Below are 26,149 nucleotides of genomic sequence, written 5' to 3' on the forward strand. Positions count from 1 at the left end.
CGTGTCCCGGATTGCCAGGGTCGGGTCCAACCTGAACTGATTAGGAAGACGCAGATTTTCCAGGTGCAATTGCAATTTTGAGGTATTTTAAGGGCAAAATAGTCTTTTTCAGATAAAATTAGGGTTAGATCCATCAGTACTTATAAGGAAAAAAATATAATGGTATTAACCTCACTCCATATATATATATATATATATTATACATTTATCTCTTTATAAATATAAAAATATATAAAAGAATATCAAATGAAGAACAAAATTAAAATTTTATATAATTTTTTTTATTAATGTCAGCATTTTTCATCCAGACCCTAACGAAAATGGGTTAGGTGTAAACAGAGAATTTTCAGATGAAGTGTAAATATAATTTTAAAATATTTTTGGATAAAAATACAATTTCGTATCTTAAAAAAGGATTTAAGTGTAATTAACTTTAAGATTTACCATCTTACCAGTTTTAAAAACATCTTATAATTAAAAATTCCTCTATCATAATATTTAGCTTACTTATGTATATTTATCATTTACCAAAAATAATTTATTACTTACGTAACAAAATTCTGAGAGCAATAAAATAAGTAATGGAATAGGTGGAAATTCATAAATCTTGTCGACCAAGAGAAAACCAATTTCTAAGAAAATACTTTCCAAGGAATTATTCAATCACAAAATCAATTATTAACAATATTGGTAACTGATCTTTGGATATTATAAATGAAAACAAAAGAATGAGACTTGAAGACTCTTCTTCATATATGTGAATATTTTTTTCATTTGGATATTAATTATTTTCTATATGTGTTGTGTATTTATGGTCACTTGTTAAGTTTTGATGTATTTTCAAATTGATTGATGTATTTAGACAATTTTTTTAATAAAATCAATAAATTATATGATTATATCAAAATATTTCAATAAATCGAGTAATTGAACGATATATTAGTTCGATTAATATATTACTCAATTTTTTTAAATAAATTCATATAAAAGATTGGACAAGAGTAAAATGAATTTGCCCTCATCCCATAATTCTACAAAGGTGCAAAATTTGCCATTATTTGATTGGTAAAGTTGAGACTGTACGACAAAAAAAATTGTGTATTTAAGTGATTCAAATATAGGTATATGTCTATTTCTATATTAATTAGTTCTTTTTTTTTTAATGTATTAATTTTGATTGAAATTAATAATATATTAAATCAATATTTGAAATGAATGTATTCAATAATATAACGAATTCAGAGTATCACGAAGATGGTTTAAAATTTAGATGAGAAGGATAGGACATTACTTAATGGAAAAATGCAAGCAACATCCATGTAATATTGTAAATGAGTAAATTATTTTTTTATGAAAAAAATAGCAATTTATCGTCATGTATTTTTTAAAAGGCCTCAATTTTTAGCCCAATATTTTTTATAATAAAGTAATTTACCTCCCTAGATATGAGGAGTAAATTGCTTCATTTTAATTAACACAGAAGATAAATTGCTATTTTTTTTATAGGGGACTAATATGTTTATTTTCAATATCACATGGAGTAAATTGCATCAACTCATTACTTAATTAGTAAGATTGAGAAGATTGTAGGTCTAAGTCTTCCAAATGTCAGTATATATCTGATTTTATTATGATTTATTTTGTTTCTAAAAAATATTAATTAATTTGATTTATTAATATATTAATCGATATTTTTAAATGTATTCAATGATATAATACCCTAATATAACTAACCGTTGATCTTGACATAGATGATGTAAAATTTTGATGAGAAGGATAGGGCATTTTAGAAGTTCAACCCTTATAATAATCAATCTAAATATTTTCATCTGATTTTGATTTTATATGTTTTTCATTGTTATTATTAAAATAGGATTAATTATATTTAAACCCTATATGAAAATATAAAATTACACTTTTTTCCTAAAAAAATTTTAGAATTATACTTACATCCCCTTTGAGAATTCACTGTTTACACATACCTCTTTTATCAGGGTTTGGACAAAAAATACTGAGATTAGCAAATATATATTTTTATTAATATCAATATTTTTTGTCCAAACCGTAACAGAAAGGGGTTAAGTATATAAAATTTTCAGAAAGAGTATAAGTGTAATTTAAATTTATTTTTTAAAGAAAGTGTAATTTCACATTTTCAAATCTTAAGCCTTAAAAGTATCAATAAATTGTATTGTGCACGGCAAACCAGACCTCGTATAAGAGAGGAAATGAGGGGAGCTCCAGATTCGTACTAGACCATCACCGATGTAAGATTACCAGGTCTTATGCCCCGCGAGCTCTTTATAGGGATTCAGGACGGTATCGGTTGAGGGACTTAGATAGGGTAGGTTGGCTAAAAGCTCTTTCTTGAATCCAAGTGAGTCTGAAGATGCTTGTTTGAAAGCTTCACATAACATGATGGCACATAAATATATATATATATATATATATATATTAATTCTCATTTACATAGCCCTAATGATATTATCATCACATGCAACAAATATTATGCAAGATCTCATATAATCACAATAATATTTATAGTTTCAAGAAATCTCAAGAACATTCAACCTCTGACTCAACAGAGATTAAATAAATTAAGTAATTTAATTAATTTATTTATTTAAAATTTGTTCGACCATTATTTACTTAAGCTGAAAGCTAAATAATTCAAATTAACAATAAATAATAAAAGAAGCGATAATTACATTATGAGATAGTTGCAACCAGCAACAATGGTCATTATTACTGATTGTTCAACGGTGAAAGAAGACAATTACGAGTAAACATGTATAACATAAGCACTTGAACATAAACTATGTTTATGTACAACAAGAAGATGCAAATGTGGTGGCATCAAACATGTGTACAAGCCTTGCATCTCAAGCAGTGGCGGCAGCCGCCTCTTCGGCCATCTGCGACACCGGGAGGAGAGTGCAGATGAGGTTCCGATCGCCATACACATTGTCAACGCGTCCTGAGATGGGAACGGAGCCATTAGTTTTTATGTGTAAGAGGAAAGTAGTTCGTTTGAGCTTAAAACCAGGGGTTAAAAAAGACCAGAAACTGATATTAAGGCATGATTTGACATCTACAACAACGGTAAAAATTACATTTCAGGCACGTTAATAAGTATTCTAGTAGTTCATTGTACGCACCTGTGGTCGGCCAGAACTTGGCAGTCTTGAGCCATGGAGCAGGGTAGGCTGCATATTCCCGGGAATATGGTTTCGACCAGACATCAGCCATAAGCAGCGAGGGTGGATGAGGAGCACTCTGGAGCCAAAGTCATATTGATTAGCTCTTTTTTCCAAATTGTGGCGCATATAAGAAAATAATGAACGTTTAAACACTGTGAAAATAAGGAGCAGAGCCGTGGAGTAGAATCCATAGTTGAATACCTTGAGAACATTGTTATGAATGTCGGCTTTTCCTTTCTCGATCATCGCAATTTCTTCTCTAATAGAGATAAGAGCATCACAGTACCTGTCTAGCTCGGCCTGTAAAGGGAAATCAAGGAGGAATATTAATCTATGTGAGGATAGTGAATGTATAAGATACCGTAGAGCTTTCTTTTTCTTTACCTTGCTTTCACTTTCAGTGGGTTCGATCATGAGTGTACCGGGAACTGGCCAAGACATGGTCGGCCCGTGAAATCCATAGTCCATGAGACGTTTAGCAACATCCTCGGGCTCGATTCCAGCAGTATTCTACAGTAGTTACAACTTGCATTAAGTGATTATTGCTTTGAATTTGAAACAAAAACGTGTGTAAATGGAGTTACGTCCGACTGACCTTAAAGCCTCTCAAATCTATAATGAACTCATGGGCAACCGTCCCATTGACACCACGGAAAAGAACAGGGTAATGCTTCTGCAAATGAAAAGCAAAACATGTTAATGTGTTTGACGCCAAGTATAATGGTGTGGATCATATCTAGAGTTGAGGAATACAAGTTTAGTTTACATGTTAAAAAACAAATGCAGAATATGAAAATCAAGCAACTAGAAAAAGGCGAGACCTCCAAACGCTTGGCCATGTAGTTTGCATTCAATATAGCTATCTTAGAAGCATCAGTCAATCCCTTCGACCCCATCATGGCGATGTAAGTGTATGATATCGGCAAAATGAGTGCTGAGCCCCATGGTGCAGCAGAAATAGTGCCGAGTGGCTGAGACTGATCAGGTGCTGGTATGCCTCCTGTTGGCACCTGCATTATCAACAAAGAGAATAAGGTGTCATATCACTTGACGTTTTCTCATTTGTTCCCTCTTAGAAGCTACAGTTAACATCCGGCAAACAACCAATTACTTCTAATATTTTTCACACACCACAGGATGAGATGGCAGAAAAGGTGCTAGGTGTTTCTTCACCCCGATAGGTCCCATGCCAGGCCCGCCTCCACCATGAGGAATGCAGAACGTTTTATGGAGATTGAGATGGCAAACATCAGCACCAATAAAGCCTGGGCTAGTTAGACCAACCTGTAGGCACAAAGAAGTTTACTATTGTAAGAAACTATTATGTCCCACAATTTTTGATAATACCACGCTTACATGCTATGATATGATTTATCACAACCATGGTACATAATACACTCATTTAGTACCAAGAAATCTTGTACCTGAGCATTCATGTTGGCTCCATCCATGTAAACCTGTCCGCCATTGTCATGAATTATTTTGCAGATCTCATCAATGCCTTCCTCATAAACTCCATGAGTTGATGGATATGTAACCTGGTTTAGGATAGAAAATATTTATCAAATCAAGGAAAATACAATGAATGCATTTTCAAATACAGTAATACTAATTATCCGTACCATAAGAGCAGCTAAGTTCTCCTTATTTGCTTCTGCAGCCTTGCGTAACTCTTCAATGTTAATGTTCCCCTTGGAATCTGTTCCGACTGCCACAATTTTCATTCCACACATTGCGGCACTTGCAGGGTTTGTTCCATGCGCTGAGACCGGAATGATGCACACGTTGCGGTGGTGGTCGCCTCTAGACTGCAATAGAAGTTTTCACCAGAAATTAATTCAAGTAATAGTAGAATTTTACAGAATTCGAGATATGACAACATCCTTGATAGCAAAGGCCCTTTTTTAACTGATACAGAAGCAGTTTTAATCAAGATTAGAATCGCCACAGATAACTGGTTCTCCTATATGTTTCTAGTATCAAATTTCTACTGAAAATATTGTGTCCCGTTAGCTTTCCAAACTATCATAACATTTCTAATGCCTAAATACCATGTGATATGCTCGAATAACCATCAGCCCTGCATATTCTCCAGCAGCACCAGCATTAGGTTGTAGAGAGAAAGAATCAAAACCAGTGACCGTACACAACAGATCACCCAAATTCTTGAACATTTCCTGCAATAAGAAGGTCACAATTCATTAATTTCAGTCAAAAAAGAGGTAGCATTGGGGCTTCTTGCCAAAGAGAGAGGTTTTTAGAGAGCTGAACTTCAAATAGTTTCTTATCACCTGGAAACCAGCAGCCTGTTCGGTGGGGGCAAAAGGATGAAGATCTGCAAATGCAGGCCAAGTTACCGGCATCATTTCTGTCGTTGCATTCAATTTCATTGTACAAGATCCCAAGGGAATCATGCTGTGGCACAATGAGAGATCCTTTGACTGAAGCTTCTGAATGTACCTAAGAAGCTCGTGTTCTGTGTGGTACCTAAAAAATCAGAGCAACACTTATATTTTTCTTTGCCATACGATCTGTGAGTCAAATTATAAATTCTGCTAAGAGATGTTCGTACGAGTTGAATATCGAGTGAGTCAAAAATGGGCTCTCCCTCACAAGTCCTGCAGGAATTAAATTTTCAACCTCTGGTGCAAGAGATGAAGCAGTGAACGTAACCTAGAGGACAATACAATAGAAAGTTATGACAAGTATATAACTGAAATTTAGTAGCACATCTTAAAAGAATACTCATACTTACAGGCTTGCCACCTGCAAAGACTTCAAACAGCTTGTCCACGTCTTCTAATGTGGTTGTTTCATCGAAAGAAACAGTTATCTGAGAGACAAAGGACATGGTTATTTCCAAGTTGTTGTCATTTACAAAAAATGTATGCAGAGATGTTGCTCACAGTATTATTATCAACTATGCGCAAATTTATTCCATTCTTGTAAGCAGCATCAGCAATGGCCTTCACGTCTCCACATTTGACCTTCACGGTGTCAAAGAAAGGAAGACCCTGGACTTCTACAGTCCCGAGCTTTTTCAATCCGGCGGCAAATGTGCCGGCCAAACCATGAACCCTTTGGGCAATAGTTTTTAGGCCTTCTGGTCCATGATAAACAGCAAACATGGCAGCCATGTTGGCAAGCAATGCCTACATAACAGAACATGATTCTTGTTAAATAAAAAATAAAAACTTTATATAAAGTTTTATGCACATGAGCAAGGTAAGTCTCATAATGAGTTGACAAAGCCAAATATATACTTGTGGTTGCAACATAATATAAATGCCAATAATCTCAACTAGACAAGTTTAGTTCATTCCTGTTGATCTCCTTCACTAATTCTCAGATTTATCTGAAGTTCAGGGCAGAGTAGCACTGCAACATTATGAAGCAAACCAAAATATAGGTAAATAAATGAAGAACAATTGAACAATACACTCACCTGAGCTGTGCAAATGTTGCTAGTGGCCTTGTCCCGACGAATATGCTGCTCCCTTGTCTGCATCGCCATACGTAGAGCAGGCTTTCCCGACGAATCAACACTGACACCAATAATCCTTCCAGGCATCATCCTCTTATATTCTTGGGACGTAGCCAAGAAAGCAGCATGGGGACCTCCATACCCCATTGGAACACCGAATCTCTGAGCCGAGCCAACCACAATATCGGCACCCAACTCACCCGGCGGCTTCAACATTGTCAAAGCCAACAAATCAGAGGCCATCACCACCTTCACCCCGTTAGCATGGGCATTCTTAATAAACTCCCCATAGTCCAAAATCTCACCCTCAGTCCCTGGATACTGAACCAGCACACCACAAACGTCCCCCGACTTATAATCAATATCCTTAATATCCGAAACAACAACCTTAAGATCAAATCCATCAGCTCTAGTCTGACAAATATCAATGGTCTGCGGATGACAATTGCTGGCAATCACAAAAGTCTTTTTCTTCCCCTTCAGAATATTGTTACACATGGCCATAGCCTCTGCGGCCGCAGTCCCTTCATCGAGCAACGATGCATTTGACATGGGCAAACCAGTAAGATCAGTGATCAAGGTCTGAAAATTCAACAAGGATTCAAGCCTCCCTTGTGAAATCTCAGCCTGATAAGGGGTGTACTGAGTATACCACCCCGGATTTTCCATTATATTCCTCAAGATAACAGGTGGGACAAATGTATTATAGTATCCCATTCCAATATATGACTTGAAAACCTTATTCTTGGACGCTAAATCTTGCATATGCTGAATCATCTGTGCCTCTGTCAACCCCTCATCAAATATAGGAAACTCCATCTTATCAATACGAATAGATTTAGGCACAGTTGCATCAATCAATGCATCAAGACTATTGTACCCCACAAACTCGGCCATCTTGGCTTGCTCCTCCGGCGTGGCCGAGTTATGGCGGCGGGGAAAAGTGTCACTCGGTTTTAAGGCCTCGACAGAAATGGATCGAGTGCCCACAAACTGTACTGGATTTCTTGAATTAAAGCTGTGTACCTTAGAAACAACATTGCTGCCACATTGGACCACGCTCGGGGATAACGAGGAAAGGCACCTCGATGATGATTTATACAATGGCTGCTGCTTCGACGATGAAAGCAGGCGTTTGAGGATAGCCCTGTTCGCTAATTTTCTTGCACGCTCCATTTCTTTTTTCTTACAAATTTTTTAAAAACAGACAATTACGACACACCCACGAAAGCCCTACACAATGTTCTTCCTCTACTCTTCTACTCTTCACCTATGAAAAGAAATCCATTTTCACTGTGTTGTATGATCTAAGAATGTGAGTGGTGGTAATGAGTTGTCGATGAGGCCACACTGTCTTTACATATACACACACATATATATATAATCTTTTTTTAATTAAATTCCCTTCAAGAGTTGTGGTACTTTATTTATATATTATTAGCATTATCATAAAATAAAATTCATAATAATCTCAAGATCTGGTGGTGGGTGAGGCTGAGACTGATCACCAACTTGAGGAAAAAGACAGGTATTTCAAGCTCACGTGCAAATCTTGATATTCTGCATGCCAAGTTTTTCCCTTTTTTTTGGGTAAAAATCTGATCTTTCTCTGCGGAAAATACATAAAATTGAGAATGTATGGAAGGGAATGAATGGGAAAGGATTGAAATTCAATGGATCAAAATTTTAAGGAGTTTTTGGGCAGAAGGAAAAAAAATAATGCTGTACAAATGAAAAGACATCATTGGAAATTTGTCTTGTTTTTTATTTGATTGAGGAAGTTTGTGATGAGCAGAGAATCATGGCTGGCCAATTCTCTTTCACATTTGGCTTATCTCAATTTCTCACCTCACATAAAATACAACATATTTTTTAGCTTCATATCTTGGAAAATTGATTTAGTATCTCGTATTTTTTGTTCCCATGTAATTGGAAATTTTGTTTGGATTCAATTTCTTTTTTAATACACACTTACCAAGAATGTTATTTTTTTTATTTTTTCATTTAATTAAAATCTTATGCTATTATACTTTCTCAACACAAATTAATATCTATCAATTATTTATTCCCGTATAACAAAATGTAAATATTTAGATTATTCAAATAAACATACCTCGTATACATGTAAATTGGAGAATATCCAATGCAATACTTTAATATAGAGACATAATGTTAAAACTATTCACTAATTACTAATTCATATTTTAAAATTTAAATTATTGATAATTTTTTAGTTTAGATTTTCGATATAAACACGAGGACCTTCTGTCCTGGCATGAGGTATTAACTAGCTATATATAGTTGAAAAAACGAGCTTTTAAAATGTACATAACTTCTACTTAAACTCATGATTTTAATTATTTTTCTCGAAAATTAGTCGAGCGCATATCATAGTTTAAATACTTCATCAATTCCTTATATAATTAGTTCACTCCAAATAATTCACTAAATTCATCTACACTAATGCTTAACTATTATAGCATAAAACACATATGTAGATACATGTATTTAATTTTATCAACTTCATAACTACCAACTTATTATTCATATAGTAGCATTAAATCATTGGTCAAATTGGTTGACATGAAACATACATGCATCATTCTCATCTTGGATTAATATTTGCTTTGAACGTAAATATTGCAAGAAATATTTCAGGAATGAAAATGAACATTTTCGGGAAAACTAAATTTCATTAAGTAAAAAAATTATAATAGTACAATACATTTTGCTTAATCTAAGCGGTTTTCTCGACAGGTCAAGGAATCTGTCATATATAAGCGATAAAGCGCACAAGTGCTAATAGCAGTAGGTAACTCTACACTAAGAATCCTCTGCTGCACATTTCGAACCATCAGCGCACCCATAGTGTGTGTATCTCTATGTACTCCATCAAATCGCCTAATGGGAATTCCAATGTACTCAGTTATGCATAAACTCAAAGCACTAAAGCCCGTGTTTCGACAACAACGAAGGAATAAGGGGAATTTATCACGTAATGTGCAGCTGGCCAAGGATTTTCTTGATACGGCTCAGCAGTTACTCAGCATGGATCGACATAATTCTCTGCTCTTGTCGATTGAGCATTGTTGCAAATTGATATATGTAAGAGCAGTGCAGCTTGAGCATGTTATGATTCAGCAGTGTGCCAAGATGCAATGGATGAAAGGAGGAGATCAATGCTCGCGAGTATTTTTCCGAAAAATTGCGCAGCGCTATACAAAACGGCAAATTTTCCAAATTGATGATGAGCTTGGCGATACCCGTACAGATTACCAGGATTTGATCCAGGAGTTTATTGGGTTATGAAAATGAACATCTTAGTCCACGATACTGGCATAAGTTAAGAACCATTGAAAAGCGAATCTTTTGTAATATTGCAAATGAGCAAATTATCCTCTTGTTGAAAAATTAGCAATTTATATTCCAGTCTTTTTTTAAATGCAGCAATTTAGCCTTTTTTTTTTAATATATGTAGCAATTAGAGGGTAAATTACTTCATTCTAATTAACGCAGAGCGTAAATTCAATTTGATCGGGTGGAGCTATGGCGCAGCCTGGGCCACAGATTAAGTGTAAGCCCCTTGTATTATTGGTAGAAGGTTAATGGATCCAGCCCAGTAAAAAGCCTCTTCACATTTAGACCGGGCTGGATCCTGTACGGGCCCTATGCCCAAGACCAGTCAGTATAGGCAATGGGCTATGAACCTCTTCTTAGGCCCAGAAGACTACCAATAATCACTTTTCGGCCGTTCTCCATCTTAGAGCCCTTGTAAAGTCTCTATAAGTTAAAAAATGCATATTACCAAATAAAATATTTTCGTTGTCGTGCATATTCTATTTAAAAATGGTAAATGCTAAATTAAAAAAAATATTTAATAAATTTATTTCGATCAATCTAAATTATATTAAGTGATTGGTTATAATGTGTGAAGAATAATACATGAATGATAGTTGATGAGGCACAATTATCATTTATCGTGTCTAATCAATATAATAGGTATATCTTTTGGTTGAGATGATGTATCTATACGAATCTTCCATTTGGATGAAATAGTATGTCATTTGAGTGAAATGATGCGTTCATTTTGATGAAAATTCATAACATTTCAAAGGCATGTCCATCCGTTGATACATTTCCAAACTCTATAAATAGGACCTCTCAGTTTATTTAATTCATTCAACTTGAAAGTATTTGTATAGTATTTTAAAGTGTTAGCAATAAAAGCATTTTTTCTTTTATTAAGAGAGTTTAATAGTATTGGTTATTAGTTTCTTAAATTTTGTGCGCTGCTATTTTAAAGTTATAAGTCGTTGTATTTTTGGAGATAAATTATCACTTTTGTTAAGATTAGAGAAGGACAATCATTGTCCAAAAGATAATTAGTCAAACTCTTGCATTGACTTCATTGAAGAGAGTGGATCGGTCCATGAAGCGCGACGGAAGCGCAAAAAATTTTAAAAAAATAGCGATGTAAACAAATAATAAACCCCGATCAAGGGGTGTACCCTTGATCTTTTCCGGGTGTTCAGTATACAACAAAACAAAGAGGCCATAGAATCGCGAGAAAACAAGTAAAGAGGTACGAAAAACTTAAAGAAAAGTTTTACCCTGTCGTTTTCTCGCACGCTACAAGCATTGATTTACTGTCTCCGAATCCATTCACGGATGAGATCTGGATGATGAGATCCTCTAAAGTCGTCCAACCTCCCACTAATAGAACGTGATCTTTTTGTACTAGCAAGAACGACCATGGAAGAGTGGGGAGCAAAACAACCGCTATCAATTCACGTATTTTGATTTACTTATCGTTTTCTTTTAATCTCTAAGATCAAAAGACAAAACTTGGAGATGGAGAGAGTTAGAGAAAAAGAGAGAGAGACGGATTCGGGAGGTGAAGAAATTAGTATGTGTTGTGCGTGTGTCTAGGGCTTAATGTAGGTATATGTATGACCTAGTCGTACATATACAAAGAGTCATAACCTAGTTAGGCTCCAAAATATCATAAAACTTAACCCTAGCATCCCATGCACGAATTTTCACTCAAGGGAATCAGCCAACACTCTCCAAAACATCCTCCTTGACCTAGCTAAGGTCTAACCAAGGCCTTGGGCTTGTATTTAATGGATCGCGCCCAATTAATTAAAATTAAGTCAATCCTTACGTCTAATGTACTTTAATTAGAACTAATTTAATTACGAATCCAACATTAAATTCCTCACCTTTTAATCTAATTAAAAGCTCTAAACCCATGCTCTCTCTTTCAATTTATAAATTGGACAAGACCCAATAAAATTAATTCAATTAATTTTAATTGCTAACTCAAAATTTTAATTAATTCAATTAATTAAACTTCAAGTCATCCATCCTATAGATTGCTCTAAATAAACGATCCAATCATTTATTCTCTCTAAGAATTAATTTAATACAATTAAATTAATCAAACTCTTCTAGAATTAATTTCTAATTAATTTTATTCCATTATAGTGGTACTGTAGGACTCTTTAGGTTCATCGTTGGCTAGATTTGGATGTGTGTGATAAATACAATTAATTAAAACTAATTTAATTAATTATTTTTTATTATCCCATAACCGAAAATAGCCCATTACCATATGTGGACGTCTAACAACAGTTTATGACACTAGAGACTAGGTGAATAGTGGTGTGAACATTTAGGCTTCAAGTCCATAAAATAGTGCGTTGATTCCCATTATTGACTAGACAACTATGTTTAATACTCGATATGCGTTTACTCTACTGATTCGATCTAGAAAATCTATTCTTGATCGATCAATCACTTTAGCCAAATACTTTTAGAATTTAAATCATCTCAGAGCGCATAGGAGAACTCACTATCACCTGATGACTGGCTATTATAGAATTTCGCATTGATGTTTGAAGCTTTTTTTCGAAAAGGCCATCAAACATTTCTTTACTACTCTAAGCACTTTCTTTTTTATTGAGTTGCGGATCCCGAAGAATTCTCGTGAATGTTTGATCATCTGGCCCTTGCTGACAGAGGATAGATCATTTCTTGGAATCTATTGTCCTCGCTACATATGCCGACTTTATTAGATAAGACTTATGATGACTTTGTCTCACGACACAGTCACCACTTGCCATATCCAAGACACACAGTCTTTGAATGCACATGACTGTCATGATTTCTCAAGTTTGAAAACTAATCTCATGCTATCTGAATTGGGAATTCCAGTCATACCAACCAAATTTTAAGAGATTTCCAAATTATGCTTCCAGCGAGTCAGTTCAGTCAGTCGACTATCTTACCAACTAACCCACTAAAATTACACAAACGACCTACGAATCCTGCCGATAAAACACTACTGTAGTACTTAGTGCAAGTTTCTATAAGACCCTCGATGCCTTATCTCGAGGTCCTTGACTTGAAACAATTTAGACCGACCATCAAGAGTAGGTTTCATAGCTGCCAAACCTATGCGCAACCTCACTCTATGGGTTTAACCTTTCAGTCTGTGGGCATTTCGTTGTGATATTGAAACACCTTTCAACATTAGTGTGAAGCACAACAAAATATACTACCAACTTGATGAATTCTTCCGTATATTATTTAATAAAGATTGAGGAATGGCAAACAACCTATCCAATTAACTTTTGATCACCCATTCTAATATTTATTATCCACAATTTACATGTATCCCTCAATTCTTTCCAATATATTCTGAATTTACAAAATATCCATAATTCTTACTTCTAAGACAAAATATTTACTATACGCATGGCGTATAATAGTTGATGGGCGATATTCCATTTTAATGTGTTGTAATTGGAATGTTATGTTCCTAATTTATAACAATGATTAGTTAAATAAATTTTTTATATTGAATTTAAGGTTCAATCGATGTTTGAATTGTTAAGAAGACAAGAGTAAACATAAGATTGTCTCACATGTACTCTGTTGTTACATGTCCCGGCCCGGGTGTGGGCGTTAGGGTGAATGTTTTAGTATATCTTTTTTGCAACAAAAATATTTGAATTATCTGGATAAAATATAAACTAATTTTTAAAACTTATTTCAGTCAAAATTGTTTCAAACCTGAAATCGTTTATTTAATTGGCAGTTCCAACTGGTTTAATTCCAGATGTTAAATAGGTTTTCAATTGTTGCTGGTTGCCAAAACCCTATAAATTGGCTGGTAGTGTTTCACTTCAAACACACCAAAATACCACCAACAAATTCAGATACAACATTTGAAATCACCTTAAATTTCCTCTCTCTTTGAGGTGTTCTTTGGTACAATGCAGTACTAAAAGAATCGAAACGTCTTATCCCGAAAGAAATTATATACTATCAAGATATATGTTAATATGGGGCGTATGATTTTTTCAAGGCAGACAGAAGAAATTCTGCAATTCGGTTGGTAATTTACTTTGAACCGAAATTTGTTATAATATAGCTTCTTTAGAAGTTTTCAACTTAAATTTATATTAAGACAGTATATCTAACTTACTTTCTATTTGTTCCAACATATTTATTTTGTGAATTGATTTCCAAAATTATTATTATCTAATCTGATTGATTTTCAAAATTGCGTTGCAATTTATTGAAATTTTTCCAACATAATGATCATATAGTTTTTACTTAAAATTTAAAAATTATATCAAATTATTCATGATATCTATAAAACTTATTTCTATTTTCTTGATTAAAAAATAAGTGTTTTTTTGGGGGGTGGGGGAGCAAATCAAATTGAATTTGATCATTTAAATGAGCAAATTATCATTTATGATAAAAGAAATAGCAAGTTACCTCTATGTGCTTTTTAAAATGAAACTATTTACCTCCTTAAATATTTTATAGGAATATAATTTGCTCATTTGCAATATCATAGGGGACTGCTTGCATTTTTCCGGTTAGAAAAATCCCAAACTGTATATCATACTATGGATACTTCTCCGACGTAATGAGCTCCATTGATTCGAAAGACAATACTCATTGAATAATACGAGTATGGTGATATTTTATCTTAAACTTCTAAGCAATTTAATAACTTAAAATAAACCGACATTATTTAGTACATGCATTGAAGGAATTATACAAGATAATTTGAAAAATTCAAAGAGAAATAACAACTGCTCTGATTCTTCCAACTATTGTCTTGTCTTTACACTGCATCTGAATTCAGCCAAACTAAAGTACAACATTAAAACAAAAAAAAAAAAAGGTTAAGTATGTGTTGTGAACAATGTTGTTGTGTGCATCTATTTTAAGCAATGTTTTCCATATGTTGTTGGATTGGATGGAGCATCAAACAATGTTTGCCAAACAGCAAAGGCAGGATGAGTATAAAAAGTGACTGCCCAATTGGTAATAACTGCACCCCACAATCATTATTATTATTAAGTAGAGGAGAAAAACAGTGTCAGCAAAAACACAGCCTTTTCTTCTACACTTACTGCAAATTCACAGAGGCAGTCGGCGGCAGTCCAGATTCCAGAAAATCTGTCCACATGGCCCCTTGGACGTCGTCGTTTAAATCCTCCACCGTTGTCTTGCTGTGCTGTCTGCATCACCATCCCCTTGACTACAATCCAACATCAACCTTACATCCACTCTCTCTCTCTCTCTCTCTCCAACTTCTCTTTTGTCCATTTCTTACCAAAATCTCCCATTCTCACTCTTAACACTTATCCCCATTGATTTAAAAAATGCCAAGAAATCATCAAACCAGAAAAGCTTGAGTTAGCATTGTATGAAACTATTTGAACTAAATATTTTTTTTTAAAACTTGAAAAATTAGTTCTTTAAGTATGATAAAAAGTTAGAACCCTCCAAACATTGTATTCCATAGTGAAAATTATTACATTATAATATTTATTTATCTCCAATTGTCCAGAATCTGAAAAGGCATCATCACTTTACCTCCATGTGCAGTCTTTATTGCTTCCTCTCAGTCAAAAAAAATAATTTTAGTGACAGCCCTAAATTAAACACCTTTTTTCTTTTTTATTTTCTTGGAGTCAAATGTAATAAAAATCAGAAAACTCCATCCACCATCTGCAACCCTTTTCCTCCCATTTCTCTCTCTCTGCATATCACAGTATCAAGAACTCTCTCTACCTATAAAAACAGCCCAAGAAACAGTTTCTTTTTTACCTCCGAGGAAAGAAAGGAACTCTAACCACAATGTTTGAAGAATCTGTGTCTGAAATACCTTCTTCAATATGGGCATCTATGATCAGCTGGTTCACTCCCACTGTGCTGTTTGTACTCCTCAATCTCATGATAGGCACCATTGCCTTTACCTCAAAACTCACCAGCCAAAAACACCACCATGACCAGCTTCAGAACGAACCCCATCATCATCAAGATGAAGCCAAGATTGCTAGATCAACATCAGTTCTTCAGCGTCTGAAATCCATCAATTTCTACGCTCACTACAGATCTCATCAGGAGCCTCAAAACCTGTCAGTTCACCACAAACCAAGCCAAGATTCCTCCACGCTTTTCAATCTTGAGCACACTACTCAGAATCTTGAACCACAGTCGCACTACTTTTTCCAAGCAGTACATCAAGAAAATCTTCATCATACGCCTCATCAGTCTCAAGACCCTTACGTTTACGAAGGGACCCTTGACGAAAGTCCCCAGGAAACGCAGACCCAGTTCGTTTTCGACCAAAAAGATTCAAACTTGGATGATTTTCAGCAGGCCCATGAAGAGAAAGTTGAAGAAGAAGATGATGAGCTGCAGAGCATGGATGAGATTTACAGCCAGCTGAAAGGCGGTCACTTTAGCAGGACTAAGTCAGACACTGAACCCGCCTCGGGGGAGATACCGACCAGACTTCCGGCCAGGATGAGGAAATCTGCGAGTTTGAAGTCGGCGTTTGGACACTTTGAAGAGGAGAATATCGTGGAGGCGCGACGGCCGGCGACTATGAGGGAGAGGAGTAATGCTAAAATGACAGAGGGTGATGAAGAGGTGGACGCAAAAGCTGATGATTTCATCAACAAGTTTAAGCAGCAGCTAAAGCTTCAGAGGTTGGATTCCATTCTCAGGTACAAGGACATGATAGGGAGGGGGATTGGGGACCGATAAGGTGATTTTACGTTTTTCAGGGGCTTTTTTGTAATTTTGGTTTAGTTCTGGGGTTAAATGATGGCTAAGAAAAGGAAATAGTTGGATCATGAGGGGTCATTTTGCAATTATAAAGCTTTTGGGTTATTGGCTTGGCCTTGGCATGGATGGTGGGAATGGTAGGTCTGATAGGAACGTGTTATCTGATGGTGTCTGCCCATGTGCTGTTTGGTTGTACCTTTTTGGGCATGGAATTGTTTTGCATGGGCCATTTTGTCATTTTAATTGTGTCCTATTGATTGTAAATTGTAATGACATGGTTGGACTAATTTTGTGGAGGTAAGTCAATAGTCGTTACTTTGATTGTTTGGGACACTCATCCATGGCGCAAAATCGTGTTATTGAATTCAATATATAAATGCTAGATGTGTAAATATTTTTTAAAATTTTATATACATTATCAATGTTTATATGTTAATGTAATACAAAAATATTCAATAAAAAAAATTGGGCTTTTCATTTCATAAGGGGCATTTTGGTAAATAAAATAGGAATTTGGAGTTTTTTTTTTTTTTTTTTCACTTTGTTAGAAAAAAAACACAAACAAAATGGACCCTACTAAATCTAATGGTGTCTCGGTACAACTAAGTTATATTTGGTCATGAATTTATCTCATGTTGATAGATCTGTACTACTTAATTTCAGATAGGTCGAGATATTAATTTGTGATTGCGATCTTTATTTTTATAATATATTATTTCTATAATACTCTCTGTTTTTATGGTAATATCATGAATGATTTAAAGTATTTATATTTAATTAATTGGAAATTCAAATAAAGTAATTCTGTACATATTTCATTTGTTCTACTAAAAGAAATACCAAATTGTGGACAATGCATTTATTTTCTCATTGATGATGCATGGGTTGGCATTCCATGTGGGACTGGTACTTTGGCTGTTCAAACTCATGCCACCCAATTAAAGTCTTTTCTCTATATATATATATATAACAAAATGAAAAAGAAAATTGGGGTGACATCGAACAAACCCGTCATGAATCATTATACACGCACCATGTACGTTGATTAAGATTCTTATAGTTGATTTATTGTCACCAAACTTGGCCTTATGAGAATCAACACATAACTCATGACGTATATTGAACCCCACCAAACATCTTATTGAGGACCCGAATCTGTATTGTGAGAGTGACAACGTTCGATCTTAATTGAAGCAATAAACTATTATTAATTGAAACAACTCGATTACAATCATTCATGTCAGATATCAATACTAACAAAAACAATTATAACGACCATACCTTAAGCAACAATATCAAATAAGTGAAATACAAAACAAAATCTATTATTACAGTAGACAATCCGTACTATACAGTAGAACATCATCATACGTATATAATGGGATTCAAACCCATGACTTTAAATTTCGATAACTGCTCTAGATCTCGTTGATATCGTTGGATTTTAATTATTAATTTTTAAGTTTAAACTTATAACATGTAAGTAATTCCATTATCTACTATTTAAACATTAAATTTGATCAAATAATTTTGCTACTGACACATATGACTAGTCATTTTGTAGTGGTCAAGTGATGAAATTGGTGTTGGATTTGGTCCAAGTCATTTTTTAGTGGAAAATCAATTGAGTTGTTGGTGGGGCCAACTTTAGTTGTAATCCCATTTCTTGGGTTTTATGTCGGCTCTTACCTCAATGCTCTTATCTCAATCAAATCAAATGTATGAAAAATAATATTTGGACACTTATAATGTTCGATTTAATGGTTAATGAAAAAAAGGAAAAAAAACATTAAAATTTTCAAATTTAGCATCTTATTACGCTTGGACAATTTTGTTCCCTGATTTCCGTTTCAAATGACTTGTTTAGAGTTTAGATTAGTTAGGTATAGAATTATATAGAGAAAAATACAAGTCATCCCTATAATTTATAAATGAGTAACTTAGTCTTCTTTTATAAGAAATAAACAACAATTTACTTTCATATATTTTCTAAAATACAAGAATTCATCTTTATATTTTTTAAAATGTTCATTTTAAAAAACGTATAAGGTGAATTGCTGATTTTTTTTTATTTTTATAGAGGAATTATTTTGTTCATTTTGACAATATCATATGAGGTAAATTGCTATTCACTCAAATTTATTAGATATATGTGTGAAGTAGTAAGTATTCCTTATTGAAATTACAATATGGGAAAGGGTCTATGCCAAACACCCTGTATTAGCCCGTCTGTTTATGTTTTTATTTTTAATTTTTTAAAACAGTAATTGTAGTGAATATGTTTGTTTATATGTGATGCGTTCAGAAAATGTACAGGTTCAATTGATATAGACTATGCTTAAAATTTAGGCCCAAGTAAATGCCAATTCTAAGAAGGGACCTGCTTAATTTTATGCACATCAATATGTATTTTCATTGAAAATATATTGGTTTGACACCACGTCCAACATATATCATTCTCAAACAAAAATATATACAAACTTAAAAGCATATTTTTTCATTGAAACTGAAAATAGAAATTGTGTATATATGCTGGGAGTAAAGGTTTGAAACAACTATAAATACCTTCTCATTATTCAAAAAATTACAAATACACCCCTGATTTCAACGTCTATATAACAACAAGCTCATTCTATTATATTTTTATTCATTTTTTGTGATAAATTACTTCAAAATCCTTTTGAATTATGTTACCCACCCTCATATTTTCTTTTCTTCCTTCTTTTATTTATTTATTTTTTTATATCTATACTAATATAAAAAAAAAATGTCATCAACACTTACAAACGGCGATTAATGACATCGTCCACACTAATATTTTGTGAAGCCAAAAAAACCCTTCAACTGATAAATTATTTTCTTTTCTTTTCTTTTCTCTTTTTATATAGTGTATTTGTTTATATATTATACTTTTATTTATAAGCACGCAGGAACAACGTACCACAGTGGCTAATTTTTTTTTAAAAAAAAAGTTCAATGAAATAGTAAATTTTAACTCGCTATCTAAGGACTATATAATTATTTTCAAGTTAAAAAAAATATTTATATTTTTTTGAATAATAAAAAAGTATTTATAATTATACTAAAATTAAGGGAGGTAACAATAATTTATCCAATATGTTAGCTAAGGAAGGGTGCATTAATTGTTTGTGTGGAGGATGAGTTGGTAGATCTGATTTTGAAGTTTCATTTGATTTAATAAATATTTGTGATATAATAATAATAATATTATATAGTTGTTGGTGTCACCTAACACAAGATATTTTTTTGGGCTGCATTCAACTTCAACCTCATTTATTACTTTTATATATATATATAATAAAAAAGAAAATCTCATGTACAATTAGTTGTCTATTTGATTGGCCCAATATAGTCTAAACAAATAATTAAATATATATTTAAATAATTTATACTGATGCACAAATTTCTATTAAAAACTTGTGTTTTTAAATTATTTTAGATTATGGTTAGATTAATGGATTTCAAATTATGAATTTTAAGTTCTTAATGATATTTTTTAAATTTATTTAGATAATTATATATTATAAAGGATTTTATATTTTAAATTACTAGCTATTGTAGCACGCAATTTTTGTGTGCATATAATAAATTATTTTTCACACTTTTTGATATATATATATTATAAATAAAAGTAGAATATATAAATCAACACACCATATTAAAATAATAAAAAAAGAATGAAAAGAAAAATAACTTATTAAAACTTGAAAAGCTAATTATGCTAATTATCTTATCAATTTGTGAGCATTTTTGAAATTATAGAAAATTGGTGCGGCAGTGTCACTAACAGCCGTTTGTGAGTCAAAATGACATTTCTTTTTTATATTAGTATAGATAGTATATTACGATAAATTTTTATGAAATTTAACATAATTAAAAATAAATACATCCTTTGATATTTGATGAAACGATGTAAGCCTTATATTGAGGTCTAGAAATGTCCACTTTGCCCCTTTTTTTTTCTTTTAAATATAATTAGTTTGATTAAAAATTAAAATTATTAAGAAATTTTGTAATTAATTAAATATTTAGACATATAAATCGCGTGTATTTATTTAATAATAAATAGTATAACGAGAAAGCACTGCGACATTAATATATTGTGGATTGCATCATCATTATCATTATTATATGTTAATACGGGAACTGGAAGCTTCCAAAAATCCAAAGAAAAACGATTTTGTACTTACTTCATTATTATACTGTCGGTTATCGTAGTAATTATTATTTTTTAAATATTTATTTATATTATATAAAAAAAAATCCCAAATTCTTTCATAAATAAGGGTTACTTACACTGCAATACATTTTTTTTTAAATTATAAAAATGTTCTTTCTTTATTTTTAAGGTAAATTACAACTAAATCTTCTGAAATTTGACATAATTACAAATATCTCTTTTTTGTTTGAAAAATTATAAATACCCCATTGATTTTAACGTCCATCTAATAACGAGCCCATTCCATCAGGTGTTCATCCAATTTTTTCATAGTGAACTGTTCAAAATGCTCTTTTAAATTATAAATTATAATTTTTTAAAATATTTTTATGAGCTAATATTCCCTATAGATTATTTATTTTACCATCCTCAATTTTTTTTCTAAAATTCAATAAGAGTAAAATAGTAATATTTACTTCACCATCTAGGGGTTACATAATTATTTTTCATTTGAAGGGGGCATTTATAATTTTTCAAACAATGAGGGAGTATTCGTAAATATGCTAAACATCAGGAGAGGTACTTGTAATTTATCCTTATTTTTAACCATCCATATTCAAATTCTTCTTCTCATTTATATGATTTATTAATACAAATATGAAAATATAACTCTCATCAATTTTTTTTCGTGTTGATAATATCCCTAAATTAGTTTTATTATTATTATTTTTAAATATGATATGTTGGTTTATATATCTTATTGAAGCATAAATAGTTATTCATTCTATGTACATGGGCTTGACGTGTTATAACGACTAGTACTAATATAAAAAAAAAAAGTACTTAAATAATTATAAAAAAGAATTAGTGACACCGCAATGATACTTTCTGAATATTACAATTATATCCCTAATTGAATAAATTTGAAAATTACAGGCCTTATTGGGCCTGATAAGCCCAAATTAACTGGGCTGTTGGGCGCTTTACTGAGTTTGGACTCGAGGAGTGGGCCAACTCAAAACTGTGAAATGGGCTGACACGACAAAATTCACAAAGATGAAAATTCTAATATGCTATGACACGTTTGAGAGTAAAGCTTTGAACTTGAGGTAAGGATTTGAGAAAATTATTTCAATAAATCTATAATAAAGATTTTTGAAATTCATCTTAATTTCATAATATATAGTTTTAAATAAATTCGAGAATTTCACATCATGATTAGCCAAATAAATTTTGACTTAAAATAATAGGTGGATGCATTTTAAAAGCATTGTAGATCGAATTTGGTTGAAGCATGATCTGAAGGTGAAAACTTTTGATTTATAAGAAGTTATGTAATGATCTATTTGATGTGGTTTGAGACTCAATCGGCACCCTATTGCGCGAGATATTGTCTGCTCTGGCTTTATATAAGCCTCACGATTTTGTCCTGGAAAGGCGCATTGCTAGGAAGATAAGACCTTGGGACTTATAAGCCACTCAATCTCATTATCTGTAACTAATGTGAGACATTATAATTTATGCATTTTGACCATTTTTTTTAGGAGAATCTAACACTTTGCAACGGATTATAGTTCATTGTGAAATTCTATTTTTTTTTACTGTTGTCTGGATATATACTTAAACTTTTACACTTTTCACCAAATTTCAATTTATCTTCATATTTTTGGGTAGTTTTCATTTAAATTTCATATTTTTATCAGTTATTGTTAATGACTTATGGTACCCTAAGTTTTAAGTTCTTATACCATTGAAAATAAATTTCCCAATTATATTTCAAATCTTATTGAATCCACAGTTCCACGTACGAAGTTGAAATAATTTATTATTATAAATTTAAATACACTTAAAATTATCAGCATTACTAACAAATATTTATATCATACTAATCAAATTTAAAAATAATTTAAATCACATCAATCAATACAATATATCGTACCACTTACGCAATATGATCCAAATTTTTGATAATTTTTACATTCACTATTTTTTTTTTTTCGGTTGAAAAAATCTATGGTAGGATTTAATTCTGATAATTATAAATAATATATTATATACAAAACCGTACAATAAAAATTGAGTCACGAATCCAGTTGTAACAGGTGATGGAGAGGGCACGAAGTACGAGGTATTTGTCTGTGTCGGTGAGAAGTCTTAACACCTCGTCACCAGTTGTCGGTGCCTCTTTCTTCTCAAGTTTGAAACAAATTAATGAGGAATATTTAATAATTTTATTTCAAAACTTTATATTTTATTTAATTACATACATAAAATTATGTCATCTATTTTATTTTATTTAAATCTTAAATGTTATAAGAAGTAAGTAGAAAGAAATTTAAAAATGAAAGATTATGATATCCATGGATTCTTGGTGGCCATTTGCCAAACAAGAAGGCTCCACTTTGTAGGAAGATCCAATTTTCTATTTTTAAAGTATATTGTATGTGTATAAAATTAACAATATATATTTTATTTTTAAAAAAAATAATTAAATATAATGTGTATAAAATAAAAATTTAGAAATATATAAAAGATCCAATATCTGCACCTCAGAATCAGAGAGATCTGATTCACATTACTTGTTACTACATTCTGAGGCTCAGGCAAAAGATACACATTCTGGGTCTGGGTCTGGGAGTTGTTTTCAGTTCCATTTCTCTTATTATTACAAACACAACAAAAGAAAAACAAAAAAACACAGCACATACACTTTCTTCATCTTCTCCTTTACCCACTTTGATCCTTAGTTTTCTGTTTCTTTTCCTTCACATTCTTGAAAATGACCGACAAAGTTCACCCAACATTAACCAAGCAAAATGCCACCCCCGTCGCAGTTGCCAAACCGCCCTCAACCAAAACCCACCTCTACAACCCCACCCGCTCCACCCCCACATATCGCCACCGAGACTTCAGCTGCCGCCGCTGCTTCTGCTTCACATGCTTCTGGTCCATCCTCCTCCTCATTGCGATCCTTCTCCTCGCCGCCATAGCCTCCGCTGCCTTCTACTTGCTCTACCAACCCCGCCGCCCCACATTCTCCGTTACCTCCGTAAAAATCTCGTCTTTCGACCTCACCACCACCCCCTCCGACGACACCACCCACCTCACCACCAAAATCAACCTCACTCTCTCAGCCAAGAACCCCAACAAGAAGATCACATTTTTCTACGACCCCATTTCCATCACCGTACTATCAAACTCCGTCAACTTATCAAACGGTTCGTTTACAAACTTCACCAGCTCACCGGACTCCATCTCCGTCATTCACACTGCAATGGCGCTGAACTCCCAGCTCCTGGATGCTGACTCCGTCAAGTCACTGAATTCGGATCTAAAGAGGAAAAACGGGTTGCCCATTAGCATTGTGATGGATACGACTGTGAGAGTAAATATGGAGAAGATGAAGATGAAGAAGATCGGGATCAGAGTGAAGTGTGATGGAATTCACGGGGTGGTGCCCAAGGGCAAAAGGGTAATTCCGGCACTAGCCAACACTTCTAATGCAAAGTGTGAGGTTGACCTCAGAACCAAGATCTTGAAATGGACGTTTTAGTTCCTAAGTGACTGTTTTTGCAATTAGACAAAGTTTCGGGGTGATTGCCAGTATAGCAATAGCTGTACGGCGTAGACCTTTGTGGAAAAAGAAGGCAAAGTTTGGGGGTCTCTTTTAGCATAAGTGACAAGTACAGGGACCAGATTTGCATATTTGTTTTCAGAATGTACTAGTGGTGCAATGAATATGTTTTTCTCTTCATTTGAAATGAATGTGTTATTAAATGAGATGAATTATCTTGAATTTTGTTAATAAATGTATAGTTCATCAAATTTTCTTTTTGAACGAAAGAAAGTTATTTTACTTGAGATCAAAGATCAGTACTAGAGAGGAAGTCGTTTGCTTGTGGCATATAAAAGTAGGATTAGAATTTATAATGTGAAAAAAATAATATTTTTGATCTTATAAGTTAGGCCAGTTTTATTTTTGATCCAATTTATTATGGGATTAATACTTTTAGTTTCATAACCTACAAAAAATATAGCGCTTTTGTAGTCTTCATCCACTTTTTTGTCTATAATTTAACGGCTACACACACATGCTTAGTATGTGATAGTTAAGTATTTTTAACTGGAAAGAAAATAAGTTTCTTACCATTTTTGGGAAAAAAAAATAAAACTACATTTCAAGAAAAAATAAATAAATCTTGAAGGAAATTAGGACAAAAAATATAGCAATTTATCTCTTCTCTTCTCTCATAAAAATTGAATCATATTCTTCCCATATTTCTATAAGTTAAAATCAAGTAGAAGCAACACAAAGAGTCATGTCTTATTAAATGAATCAAGTAGGCCAAATGAAGTACTCATATGCTGTTATTCAAAAAAGGGTAAATTTTTCTTTCAACCAAAAATACTTAACAGCAACGTGCTAGACACGTGACCTACATTATTAAATTATAAATGAAAAAATGGATAAGAACAAAATGTGTTGAATTTTAGCCGATTAAGTATTGCCCAACATTCAACTAAAAGTATATTTTTATTCCCTTTGTAAAGATAAAGTAAAATGAAATGACACACAATTCTAATCAAAATTTGCACCCATCAACATACGAAAGCGTGTAAAAGAAAATATTCATAATTAGTAAAAAATCAATTATAATCAACCGGGCTTCATCATGTAAGTTGATTTAATGTTGGGCAATCCCATCTACTGAGCTGCATTCTGGGCCGTCACTGTTGGTTGGGCTGGCCCAATTGAACAAGTACTTGTCCTGTTCATTTACCCATCAACATTTGAACAACTATTTCTTTAATCTATTTTTTAATGATAATAGAAAAAAGAAATGCTAACCCTACACATAACTAAATAAACAGTAACTAAAGTTTTCTTACTAGAATTTGTTACAACAACATATTTATGTGTTGGTGGGCAAGACGAGGATGTTTGGGTGAGGTTATAAATGTTCTAAAAACATCTTATAAATAAGTTATTTGGATCATTGTATCTAATTTCATAATTTACAGTTAGTCCGACAATGAAGATCAAGAAAAGAAATATTGCAACACGAAAACAGGCCACTTTCTCTAACATGCCCGTGTTCCCGTCATTCATTTTAACAAACACTTGATGGAAAAACCAATATCGTAGCAAAATTGACATTAGAAAACCAAAATTGAGGCATC

General features: G+C 33.0%; 3 protein-coding genes across 3 annotated transcripts; 2 read left to right on the plus strand and 1 right to left on the minus strand.

Moving 5' to 3' along the window:
* Positions 1-2,666: 2,666 nt before the first annotated feature.
* Positions 2,667-8,042, minus strand: LOC105176668 (glycine dehydrogenase (decarboxylating), mitochondrial). The gene is made up of 15 exons (XM_011099584.3): positions 6,646-8,042; positions 6,107-6,352; positions 5,956-6,033; positions 5,773-5,873; positions 5,492-5,687; positions 5,252-5,377; positions 4,823-5,008; positions 4,625-4,738; positions 4,332-4,484; positions 4,022-4,210; positions 3,796-3,873; positions 3,585-3,710; positions 3,402-3,500; positions 3,159-3,276; positions 2,667-2,977 (listed from the first exon to the last, which is right to left on the minus strand). The coding sequence occupies exons 1-15, from the start codon at positions 7,858-7,860 to the stop codon at positions 2,883-2,885; spliced, it is 3,120 nt and encodes a 1,039-aa protein (XP_011097886.2). The 5' UTR covers positions 7,861-8,042; the 3' UTR covers positions 2,667-2,882.
* A 7,498-nt stretch (positions 8,043-15,540) lies between these two features.
* On the plus strand, positions 15,541-17,125 carry LOC105176754 (pathogen-associated molecular patterns-induced protein A70). The gene has a single exon (XM_011099687.3). It carries the CDS (start codon positions 15,853-15,855, stop codon positions 16,765-16,767), a length of 915 nt encoding a protein of 304 aa, XP_011097989.2. The 5' UTR covers positions 15,541-15,852; the 3' UTR covers positions 16,768-17,125.
* A 6,406-nt stretch (positions 17,126-23,531) lies between these two features.
* EMB3135 (harpin-induced protein) lies at positions 23,532-24,748 on the plus strand. Its single transcript, XM_011099803.3, has one exon. It carries the CDS (start codon positions 23,748-23,750, stop codon positions 24,519-24,521), a length of 774 nt encoding a protein of 257 aa, XP_011098105.2. The 5' UTR covers positions 23,532-23,747; the 3' UTR covers positions 24,522-24,748.
* Positions 24,749-26,149: the final 1,401 nt, after the last annotated feature.

Source organism: Sesamum indicum, linkage group LG1, assembly GCF_026168435.1.
Source record: "Sesamum indicum cultivar Baizhima isolate 11 linkage group LG1, ASM2616843v1, whole genome shotgun sequence".
Taxonomy (NCBI): Eukaryota; Viridiplantae; Streptophyta; class Magnoliopsida; order Lamiales; family Pedaliaceae; genus Sesamum; species Sesamum indicum.

What these genes read in the sequence shown, in the direction of transcription:
- EMB3135 (XM_011099803.3), top strand. Translation starts at nt 23,748, where the DNA reads ATGACCGACAAAGTTCACCCAACATTAACCAAGCAAAATGCCACCCCC.
- LOC105176754 (XM_011099687.3), top strand. Translation starts at nt 15,853, where the DNA reads ATGTTTGAAGAATCTGTGTCTGAAATACCTTCTTCAATATGGGCATCT.
- LOC105176668 (XM_011099584.3), bottom strand. Translation starts at nt 7,860, where the DNA reads ATGGAGCGTGCAAGAAAATTAGCGAACAGGGCTATCCTCAAACGCCTG. An exon ending in GCATAGTTGATAATAATACT is followed by an intron (nt 6,034 to 6,106) that starts GTGAGCAACATC and finishes TTTGTCTCTCAG; the next exon opens with ATAACTGTTTCTTTCGATGA. An exon ending in CCACTGAAAGTGAAAGCAAG is followed by an intron (nt 3,501 to 3,584) that starts GTAAAGAAAAAG and finishes TTCCCTTTACAG; the next exon opens with GCCGAGCTAGACAGGTACTG.